The sequence below is a fragment of the Bison bison genome, unplaced genomic scaffold (assembly GCF_000754665.1).
Source record: "Bison bison bison isolate TAMUID 2011002044 unplaced genomic scaffold, Bison_UMD1.0 scf7180017864260, whole genome shotgun sequence".
Lineage (NCBI taxonomy): Eukaryota > Metazoa > Chordata > Mammalia > Artiodactyla > Bovidae > Bison > Bison bison.
The window spans coordinates 834,910-846,798 of record NW_011494832.1 but is presented as its reverse complement, the minus strand read 5'-3'; the positions used below and the strand labels follow the sequence as shown (position 1 = coordinate 846,798).

Sequence of the window (11,889 nt, the reverse complement as noted above, 5' to 3'; positions counted from 1 at the left end):
CCAAAAATAAAGTCAGCTACTGTTTCCCCATCTATTTGCCATGAAGTGATGGGACTGGATGCCATGATCTTAGTTTTCTGAATGTTGAGCTTTAAGCCAACTTTTTCACTCTCCTCTTTCACTTTCATCAAGAGACTCTTTAGTTCTTCACTTTCTGCCATAAGGGTGGTATCATCTGAATATCTGAGGTTATTGATATTTCTCCTAGCAATCTTGATTCCAGCTTGTGGTTCATCCAGCCCAGCATTTCTCATGATGTACTCTGCATATAAGTTAAATAAGCAGGGTGACAATATACAGACTTGATGTACTCCTTTTCCTATTTGGAACCAGTCTGTTGTTCCATGTCCAGTTCTAACTGTTGCTCCTGACCTGCACACAGGTTTCTCAAGAGGCAGGTCAGGTGGTCTGGTATTCCCATCTCTTTCAGAATTTTCCAGTTTGTTGTGATCCACACAGTCAAAGGCTTTGGCATAGTCAATAAAGCAGAAATAGATGTTTTTCTGGAATTCTCTTGCTTTTTTTGTGATCCAGCTGGCAATTTGATCTCTAGTTCCTCTGCCCTTTCTAAAACCAGCTTGAACATCAGGAAGTTCACGGTTCACGTATTGCTGAAGCCTGGCTTGGAGAATTTTGAGCATTACGCATGTGAGATGAATGCAATTGTGTGGTAGTTTGAGCATTCTTTGGCATTGCCTTTCTTTGGGATTGGAATGAAAACTGACATTTTCCAGTCCTGTGGCCACTGCTGAGTTTTCCAAATTTGCTGGCATATTGAGTGCAGCACTTTCACAGCATCATCTTTTAAGACTTGAAATAGCTCCACTGGAATTCCATCACCTCCACTACCTTCGTTCATAGTGATGCTTTCTAAGGCCCACTTGACTTCACATTCCAGGATGTCTGGCTTTAGGTGAGTGAGTGATCACACTATCGTGATTATCTTTGTCGTGAAGATCTTTTTTGTACAGTTCTTCTGTGTATTCTTGCCACTTCTTCTTAATATCTTCTGCTTCTGTTAGGTCCATACCATTGCTGTCCTTTATCGAGCCCATCTTTGCATGAAATGTTCCCTTGGTATCTCTAATTTTCTTGAAGAGATCTCTAGTCTTTCCCATTCTGTTGTTTTCCTCTATTTCTTTGCATTGATCGCTGACAGGGATCAAACCCAGGTCTCCTGCATTGTGGACGGATTCTTTACCAGTTGAGACACCAGGGAAGCCCAGGAATACTGGAGTGGGTAGCCTACCCCTTCTCCAGGGGTCTTCCCAACCCAGGAATCGAACCAGGATCTCCTGCACTGCAGGCGTATTCTTTACCAGCTGAGCTACCAGGGAAGCCCGAATCAGGGACTTTCTAAAGCACTGAAGGAAAGACTGCACTCCCTATCTTGAGAGTCAACCCTGAAGTGGTACTTAGAATGCTCTGTGTGTTCTGAGTCTGTAGTGGCTGTAATTCTTTCTTGTGCACCACCTACTGGGAGGTGGTGAGGGGTGAAAAGTGTAACTTCTCCATCCTGCACATTTAATTGTAAGAGTTGCCCTTCACAAGTTCCCAGAATTAGGCCTCTGTTTAGCATTTTATAGAGCTTTTTACAATGAGATAATTTCCCTTGGAAAACTTTGTCCATAATAGCTTTCATTGTCCAAATGGTTTCCCCCAGGCTAGCCAACTTTGAGATATTATCTTCATCATTGATGAATATTCATTAAACATCGCTGGATATGCCATTAAGAGCATGCTTTTTTTTTTTTTCCCCAAACTCTGACTTCCCTCAACTCATAAATAGCAGCAAAATTATTCTGGAATAATAATAATAGCAGCTAACCTTTATGACTACATATAACTTTTTTGCCAAGCTTTATACATATTATCTCATTTAACACTCATATTAGAACCATATGAAGGAGGTGCTATGTTTTCTTTATTTACAGATGAGGAAACTGAGGCTTAGAGATTTCAATTAGTATGATTCACACAAATTTAAAAAATACTAATGCCTGAGTATCAGCCCCAGAGATTCTGATTTAGTGGTCTCAAATGGAGCCTAGGTATCTGTGAACTCAGGAAGCTTTAATGTGCTTTCAGAGGTGAGAACCAGTGCTCCAGAGTTGTGTTGTCCAGTATGGTAGCCACTAGCCATGTGCAGCTATTTAAGTTGTTAAAATCAAATAAAATTTAAAAGGAGTTTGTCAGTCACAGTAGCTGTCTTTTAAATGCTCAGTAGTCACATGTGGCTCATGGCTACCAGATTTAGAACCAGATTTAGAACATTGATGCTATCAGAGAAAATTCTAGGAGCGGGACAGGTTTGCAGAGCCTGTGCACAGTCCATTTCCCCTTGCTGTGTCTTTTTTCCCCCTTTGGGATTGAGAAGGGTGACTAAGCTACAACCTGTTTGGAGATACTTGCTATGAAATCTAATATGGCTTTCAGTGTATGTTTTTATGTAAGTTTATTCTAGATCTCATGTTAACTTTCTTCAAAACAAGGAAAACAATAACCTCGATTCTCTAAAGAATGGTGTGTAGAGATTTTTTTTCTAGAATGGAGATTATAATCTTCCTTATATTGTTTACATTTCATGCTCATTCCTCAGGACAGATTCCTGAAAGAACAATTGCTGGGTCAACAGGTGTGAATATATTTCATTCTGTGCAAAACTGTTTTTCAGAGAGGTTGTACTAGTTCACCTTTTCATTACTGTTATTTGAGATTGTTCTTCCATTGGCAGAATTGATTATAATTTTTAAAACTTTGTTAATTTTAAAGGGAACATGTGGTACCTTATTTTAATTCTTATTTCTTTATTGTCAGACAGAGGCTGAAGTTTTAACTGTCTGCTAAAAATGTCTTTGTCCTTGTGATCATAGAACATAAAAGAACAGGATAAACCAATAGGTTTACATTCTGTAGTAAACATATAGAATGTTTACTATATGAAAGTATTCAAAGTGGTACATGGGACTTTGGTAACTCTTATAATTACTATTTTTGTTTATGCTTTAGTATAGCATTATTTTACTCTTAATGAGTCTGCTGTAGTTTTAAATAAAGGTATTATTGTGTGGTCATTAAGCATAACGGTAATTTAAAATCTAACAGAATTGTTACCTTTTTTAATCTGATAAAGTTATTCTTTTTTGTCATTTCATGTTGAAAATATTGCAATAAAATGAATTTCTAACAGTATATTGCAATCTTAAAAATCATTAGAAGAGTCAAAACTGATAAATATTATAACAGAATGCTTAAATATGTCCTGAAATAGCCTTCTTAGGGAAAATGGACCTTTTTTCCCTACCATTATTTTTAACAAAGGAACTCTAGTGGAGTATGGTAGAGGAAATGATTCACTGAAGTAGAATAATAATAGAGTTCACATAGCTAGTTAATAGTCGCTCTGGGACTAGAACCAGGTTTGTCAAGTTCCTTTCCACCCTAGAAATCTCCTATTTCAGGTGATCACATAAATGCTAGCATTAGAATAGAAGTATCCGTCTTAGCATAATGCCGTCATTTGTAAGTCATTGATGAATTTACCCAGATGTACAGGTGGCAGCAGCTGCTGGACGTAATGGACAGTTTTACACATTGAAGCGGGTGGGCAGGCTGAGGTTGTTCTGAAGTGGTGGGCTAAGTGAGGGCGGTCAGGGCTCATCTGGAAAAACCAGTCCATCCCAGGAGCTCTCCTTTGACCTTGGGCCATGGACCTCAGGGACCTAAATACAGGTGGGAACAGGCTCACACACCACTCGCTCTCATTGCCTCAGTTTGCCTTCCATTGTAAATAAATAATAAGACTGGAAACTTTCTGTAAGAAGGAGACATATTTTTGATTAACTGGGGTCCATAGCTATTAGTAATGGCTGGAGAACAAACTTAAAAAGAGCACAGGGGAGGAACTGTATATAAGGAGAATCTCATGAAGCTTTGTAAACTTCTCTAGACTCCCATAATTTCGTATATGGAAGTCTCTCTTCATTTTCCTAGCCTTCAATAGTCTACACAATACATTGCATATAGTGTGTGGTGAGTAATTGTTGAATTGAAATTTCTTAGCAACATGTTAATAGTTAATTTCTAGAATTTGGGAACAATCTATGAGGTAAATTGAGGCAGAACGTCTAAAGGAATGGCAGTAAGGATAAGTAGCTTAGGAAACTTTGTCTGTGATTCTTTTAAGCTTTACTAAATACTTTCTTCCTTCTAGGAAGTTTGTGTGTATGTTACTGCCCGAACTTTGACTCTTGGGAACAAATCACATATTCAGTGTTTTACTTTCATAAAGGTATTTTTCATTTATTCTTTTTTTTAACATAATCCTTTTTTCCAAATAGCAAAGTATATAGATTTTAAAGTTTTATTACCTTATAACAAATTTGATCAGTACATCATTTATCTGTGTATCTATATAATACGTATTTCCTAAAGAAATTTATGAATGATGAGTGTTGTTAGCTAGTTATTTTTATATTATTTTTAAAATAATATTGTGTAATATATATTTTTTCCTGATCTATATCTTTTTACCAGGCCTATAGACCAATGCAAAGGGATGTATTTGCTGATGGTGTGTTTTTGATTTTTATATTATTACTAATTGAAAGGTACCTATAGATTTAGCTTACAAAGGTACATAAGGTTTTAGTTAAATAAGTTTCTACCATCTTAGACTTTAACAGCTCTTAGACCTAAGATAGATTTATTTCATTTCATAACATCTGTGGCCCAAGAAATTGATATATCAATAGTCAGCCTGGAGGACAGGAGTAAAGTGTCCAATCTTTTCTAGTTCTGTAGTTGACATCAGAGTGCCCTTTAATAGTTTTAAAATTGACTTTTAATAGTTTTAGCCTGAACCATGCTAAAGAGTATTTATTCTGCTTGTTGCTTAAAATTAGTAGTTATATAATAATACCGTGGGTAGACTTAAAATTATTTAAAATTAGGATTTTCGAAAAAAACTGTGCCAGGTCACACGAGATTTTATTCTGCCTAATGTTACATTCAGAAGTTAGAGATCAAAGTAAAAAATGTTTAATAACTTAATAATGAAGAAAACAGAGGAAAATTCAGAAGACCTATATGCATGCTTTAATAATACAAGTTTGATATTTGTGGAACATTTTAATACCCTTTTCAAATGGTTAATAATTAAAGTCAGTAAATAGAACTTTTCTGAAAGTCGTACTAAGAGCTAATAACCATGATTAAGAGTTAGAAGAATGAAAAGTGAAGCCCAGTACTACCCTGAGTGTACTAGATAAACACCCTCTCTGACTCACAGTGGGCTTCCTCAGTGATTCAGAGAAGCCTTCAAGGGCCTTAATGACCACAAGAGTGTGGCAGTGAGCCTTGAGGCATGAGGGCCAAAGAGCCACCTGGTCTGCTCCATCTCTTGGATTCTTAAGTAAAGTTCCTCAGATCCTTCTGTCCCAGCACAACCCACCTTTTAAGCTCTAAGATTATGTGTAAGCCCAGAACAACTATTGGCTTGTGACTCCACTCAGGTGATCTGTCTTCAGTGCTGGCTTCTGGAGAATGAGGGGGGAACCATGAGCTCTAGGACTCTGAAGATACTTGCTTTGTCAGTTTCACAGTTACTCAGTGTGGAGAGTATGATGTGTAGTCACTGCCTTGGGTGGAATTGCAGCTCTTTGTTTCTTAACATCCTTTCTCTGGCTTGGTGTTCTCTCCACAGGGCACAGCAAAACCTTCACTACTACTCTTGGGAGTGTTGACTCACATGTGACAAAGGGCATAACTTTTCTCAACCTTGGTGAGTGAGCAGCATATGTGTCTCTCTGCTCTGACCTTTCCTTGTGGTACATGTTAGGCCTTGTTTTTCCTTTGCACCCCATTTTCTCATGCCTCTTTGGGACTCAGGTTGTGATGACTATGACTGACCTTTTTGAAGCCAGATAGGGGAAGGTTTTCTCTGGATACACCCCCACCACCACCAAAATGAGCTTTTTGAAAGGCGGGATGGTGCAGGGGGAATGTATCTCCCTTCTTAGAACCTAGGATGTCAGTGTTCCTGTGTTTTTAGTAGCAATCCTAAAAGATCATTTGTTAGTATAAAAATGATGATAGTGAATGAGATGTTTCTTAAAAGCCTATGAGAAATAATACATCATGTTGTCCCTTGATTTTAGAGACAAAAACCCGTGAGAAATCATCTGTTCCCTGTTACTAATTGCTAAAAGCTTCTGAGTCCCATAAATCATTTATAGATAGATTAGCTTGAGTGAGTTGTTTTTCACTGAGTAAATATGGTAAAGGGAACTTGAGTATTAAACTTAAATACATTAAGTGAAAAAAAAAAAAAAACCATATTAAGTGAGTCTATAACGAAGCCAATAAAGAAGGGATTTATTGTGGCTACCAGTGGAAAGCTGCTTTTCCATGACAGGTGGGATGAGTGGGCACAAACCGGTTGGTTAGTACCAGACTAAACAGGACTATTGCTTGCCTGCATATGGGACATGGCACAGTATTTTTAAAAGAAAAACTTCAGGTTTAGAGCAGATGAGTTCTTTAATATTTTCTTTATCCCTGTTTCCCAGTTTGCCTACTATCATGGCAAAAGCTTGTAAAGGAACTGGGCAAAGAAAGAACCAAAATGATAAGAAAGTTTATATTTTTTTTTGTCTTTTAAATTGAAGTGTAATTAACTCACAATATTATATTAATTTCAGGTGAACAACAGTGATTCATTATTTTATAGATTATACTCCACTTAAAGTTATTACAAAATAATGGCTATGTTTCCTTGTCTGTAAAATATATCTTTGTAGCTTATTTACTTTGTACCTCTTAATCTCCTACCCTTATTTTGCCCTTATTCTCTCTCCTCACTGGTAACCACTAATCTGTTCTCTGTATCTGTAAGTCTGCTTTTGTTTTGTTATAGATAATTGTTTTATTTTTTTAGATTCTTCATATAAGTGACACAGAATATTTCTTACTTCTCTATCTGACTTATTTCACTAAGCATAATACTCTCTAGGTCCATCCACACTGTTGCAAAAAAAATATTTTTATTTTGAATGATACTGTTGGTGAGGGGAGATATCCTATGCTAAGTGGGCCAATATGTGGCAGTTTTTAATATGAGCTCTGAACCTGTGGGAAATTGTTTTTGAGAGGCCTGATTCTACTGCATCCTGTGGTAAGAGAGAGAAATATAAGATTTCCTGGGTCTGAGACTTGATTCTTATCAGCAAAGCTATAGCAGTATCCCATCTCTAGAGTGATGTGGGAAACTTTCTGTTAAAAAAACTTCCCATTTTGCAAGGTCAAATGTATGCTTCCTTTTTTTTTTTTTTTTAACCCCTAGGAATGACTCTTGATAGGGGCAGCCATGATTTAATCTATGATCTTTAGAGTGTGGAGAGTGCAAAAATAGTAAAGCTTATTGTAAAAATAGGCTATCTTACATAACTTGTCTTTCTTTCTTGAAACAGATTTTGTTACATAGGCACAAGTTTGTACCCAAGATTAAAACTATTCTAGAGGTGACTTTTATGACAACAGTATTGCTTTTTGAGTGAGGTCTTTTGCAATTTATTGCATGTAATTTCCCTGAAGTGTCACCCTGTTAGAAGGAGCTTATATTGATTTAAATATTAAAGAATAGAGTTTTGAGGGAAGTTTTTCATGAACCCCAAACCACCTCTATATAAGAGAGATATATTTATACATTAAAAAACTGTCTTTTCTCAATTAACACTATATTCTAAGTGTTTTGCTTAAGTTCTCTTCATCTTTACAGCAGTTTTTCTTGGTGATGTTATCCCTACTTTCAGTTCAGTTCAGTTCAGTTGCTCAGTCATGTCCAACTCTTTGCAACCCCATGGACTGCAACACGCCAGGCCTCCCTGTCCATCACCAACTCCCGAAGTTTACTCAAACTCATGTCCATTGAGTCAGTGATGCCATCCAGCCATCTCATCCTCTGTCGTCTCCTTCTCCTCCTGCCCCAAATTCCTCCCAGCATCAGGGTCTTTTCCAATGAGTCAACTCTTCGCATGAGGTGGCCAAAGTATTGGAGTTTCAGCTTCAACATCAGTCCTTCCAAAGAACACCGAGGACTGATCTCCTTTAGAACAGACTGATTGGATCTCCTTGCAGTCCAAGGGACTCTCAAGAGCCTTCTCCAACACCACAGTTCAAAAGCATCAATTCTTTGGTGCTCAGCTTTCTTTATAATCCAACTCTCACATCCATACATGACTACTGGAAAAACCATAGCCTTGACTAGACGGATCTTTGTTGGCAAAGTAATGTCTCTGCTTTTAATATGCTGTCTAGGTTGGTCATAACTTTTCTTCCAAGGAGCAAGTGTCTTTTAATTTCATGGCTGCAGTCACCATCTGCAGTGATTTTGGAGCCCCCCAAAATGAAGTCAGCCACTGTTTCCACTTTTTCTTCATCTATTAGCCATGAAGTAATGGGACTGGATGCCATGATCTTAGTTTTCTGAATGTTGATAGCTCAGTTGGTAAAGAATCCCTACTTTACAGATAATGAAACTGAAACTCAGAAAGTCTGTGTTGTGTACTCAAAACTTCTTTTAGTGTCTCTTATCGGGGGCACTGCTTCCCTTGTGGCTCAGCTGGTAAAGAATCCACCTGCAATGTGGGAGACCTGGGTTCAGCCCCTGTGTTGGGAAGATCCCCTGAAGATCTTATATTAGTTTATTGCTACAATAAGAAATCACCACAATTTTAGCTCTTAAATAAACAACACATTGTCTTGTGGTTCTGGAGGTCAAAATTCTAAAATGAGCAAGTCTTAGGGCATCAAGGTAGGGGCAGAAATGGTTCCTTCTGGAGATTTCAGGGAAGAGTTGACTCTTTGCCTCCTCCAGCATCTAAAGGCTAGCATCTCTTGGCTTGTGATCACATCACTCCAGTCTCTTTCATAATCTTATAGTCTTCTCTTCTGTAGTCAAATCTTCCTCTTCTTCCTTATAAAACCATTTGTGATTACATTAGGTCCAACTGGGTAATGCAGGATACTCCTATCTCAAGATCCTTAATCACATCTTCAAGGTCTCCTTTATCACTTGAGGTGACATATTCATAGGCTCTGGGGATTACCACATCTTTGGGATGGTCAGCCTACCACAGGTACTACTGACACCTTTGGTGAGACAGTAACTTTGTGTGCACACTGAGGGATTTGACATTCTTGGAGCCCACTCATTCATCAAATGGCAGTGTAAATCTCCCCTCTGCCTCAATAATTGTGACAGCTTAGAACACCCTCAATGTATTTCCAAATGCCCCCTTTCCCAGGGACATAGTACTACCTTAGTTAACTGGTTAAGTAAGTGGTAGGATGAGGGGTTAATTTAGGTCACGATGTCTTTCCATTGTGCCCTACCGTATCATGATTTGTGTTTTTCTACTTAAGTGCTGCCATAATGATAACATCACAACCACTTATGCTAAGTACTTTAACATCACTTAATCCACAGTGACTTGAAAGGACAGTCATAAGTCAACTATTTAGAGTTTTACATCCTCAGAATGCCTATTATGCAAATAATTATCAGCATGTATTTCTTTACTTCTTAGGGAGAAAAACGAGTCTAGCTGGTTCGCTTATATTAATAATCTAAATGCTTCATCTGCATGAAATTCACTCCTACTATATGAATTTTTCTGTTTTTCTAAGATCATAGAAAAATTACTGGCAAGGACTACTTCTATCCTGCCCCCTTCTCCAGAAACCTATTTTGTATACCTTGCCTCAATCCGTATACAAAAATTCTGTTCTTTGTACAAAAATATCTTATGAAGGGACTGTGAAGGTGTGAATTCTAGGCAGCTTGTTATGCAAGGAATCAAATTAGTACATCATGAAGCGTCAGAATGCCTAGAGATTGTTTTGATGAATATCAGTTTGAAGGTTCTTTAGAGAAAATGCTGCTGCTGACGATAATGGTGACAATGAGCAGTGGGCAAACATAGGAAACTAAATTTTAGAACTTCCCTCACATGTCAGAAATTATGAAGGAAATTCCCATGATAAACTATTTCCAGCCTGTTACATTAAGGCATAATTCATGTTGCTGGATATTTTTTAAATTCTGATTTGTTCTCAGAGTTCATTCAGATTTATATAAAGCCACAATTCATAAACAAAATTACATATATAAATTAAGATAACCATAGCTAAATATCTGAAGAAAGCTGTAGGTAGAAATAAATGATATCTTGCTAGTAGGATGAAATGTACTGACATCAGACAGCTTTTTGTTACATTGGTCAAAATTTCTGTGTTTTAAGAGGTTCAGAGAAAAATAGGGATACTGTAAAGTTGTTGACTTTAATCTGTACTGTGCAGCACTTGCCACTTGGAGCTGACTTAAATCTCTCTTCCATAGACTATTATGTGGCCGTTTACTTACCCGGTCATTTCTTTCATCTCCTTAACATTCAACATCCAGACCTGATCTGCCACAGTCTATTTCTGACAGGTATGCCTGTAGTTTTTCCCTTGTGAACGTGGTCTGTTTGGGTTCATTTAAATGTTAATATTTATATTTGGGGGAGTGGGGTTCTTTTATTTACTGATCTACTTTTTTTTTTTTGGCCAGAAAACAGTGAAGTGATTGACATGCTACCTCATAGTCCTTTACAGTCACTGTCAGGGTCTCTGGTCCTGGATTCACGTTCTGGAAAGCTCTACAGGGTGCTCCTCAACCAGTCGTATTTAGTGGAGTTCCTGCGGAGCGCCCGGCTGGACTGTGAGAGGATGGCCTTGCTTCACTGTGCACTCTCGCATGGCCGAGACCCACGGCGACTGGAAGCCAAGGTGGGAATATATAGCTTAAGTTTAGAAATTTGCAGATGGACAACCCCAGATGTATACGTTTCGTGGTTGAAATGAACAGAAGTTAGGTTTATTCGGTGACAACTGAAGTTTATCGTTTTTTGATCCTGACTTGAAGGTATTCTTCCCTTGCACTCTGCTTTTTTATGCACACAGACCTCATACTGGGAGGCATGTCTGTTCTTTTCACTATTCTCTTTTCCATACTGTGAGTGAATGTTAGCTCTATCAGTAACATTCCAAGGAAGTGCTCAGGAAAATAGAGAGTTTCTCAAATATCTACTTTTTCTCCTGGTCTGTATTTTGTGTATATCATCAAAAGGACTGAATCTATTTATTACACTTTAATTACAGATAGCTCACATTTATATTTCACATTATAGTTTATGAAGCACTTTCATACATCTTACTGCTTAATTTTACAACTATTTGATGAAGTTGGAGAAACCCTTCATTAGACTTGATTGGGACCAATGGGTGGTTGATCAGTTGAAAAGAAGATATCTTAAATATTTTATTATCTTAACCTAAAACATGTAGATGTACATTTATTTCCCTATCTTTTGATGTAGATTGGTGGGCTGCCGTCTATGGGGTCACGCAGAGTCGGACACGACTGAAGAGACTTAGCAGCAGCAGCAGCAGCAGCAGCAAGGCCCATTCTTTGGCAACTAATTGGAGTTAAAAATTATTTTTCTTACATAAAACCACTACTAATGTCCTAGCTTTATCTGTACCTATAAGGCTCTTCCAGTTACTTTCTTTTTCTTTTCATTTTATTCTCTAAGGAGGTCAATAGTTTAAAGATCCTTTCTAAGCAGTTTGTATATTATCAGGCAGTTTTTCCTATTATAGTTGTCTCACACCTCAGTTCAGTTCAGTTCAGTTGCTCAGTCGTGTCCAACTCTTTTCGACCCCATGAATCACAGCAAGCCAGGCTTCCCTGTCCATCACCAACTCCCGGAGTTCACCCAGACTCACGTCCCTCGAGTCAGTGATGCCATCCAGCCATCTCATCCTCTGTCATCCCCTTCTCCTCCT

At 37.9% G+C, this 11,889-nt stretch overlaps 1 protein-coding gene across 1 annotated transcript in view; it reads left to right on the top strand.

The window, feature by feature from the left end:
• Positions 1–11,889, top strand: part of GSAP (gamma-secretase activating protein) — a 149,747-nt gene that overhangs the window by 87,948 nt on the left and 49,910 nt on the right. Inside the window, exons 16-19 of the mRNA XM_010848190.1 lie at positions 4,214–4,291; positions 5,705–5,782; positions 10,400–10,492; positions 10,613–10,830. Of these exons, the coding sequence (XP_010846492.1) occupies positions 4,214–4,291; positions 5,705–5,782; positions 10,400–10,492; positions 10,613–10,830 (467 nt within the window). The remainder of the gene's footprint in view (positions 1–4,213; positions 4,292–5,704; positions 5,783–10,399; positions 10,493–10,612; positions 10,831–11,889) is intronic.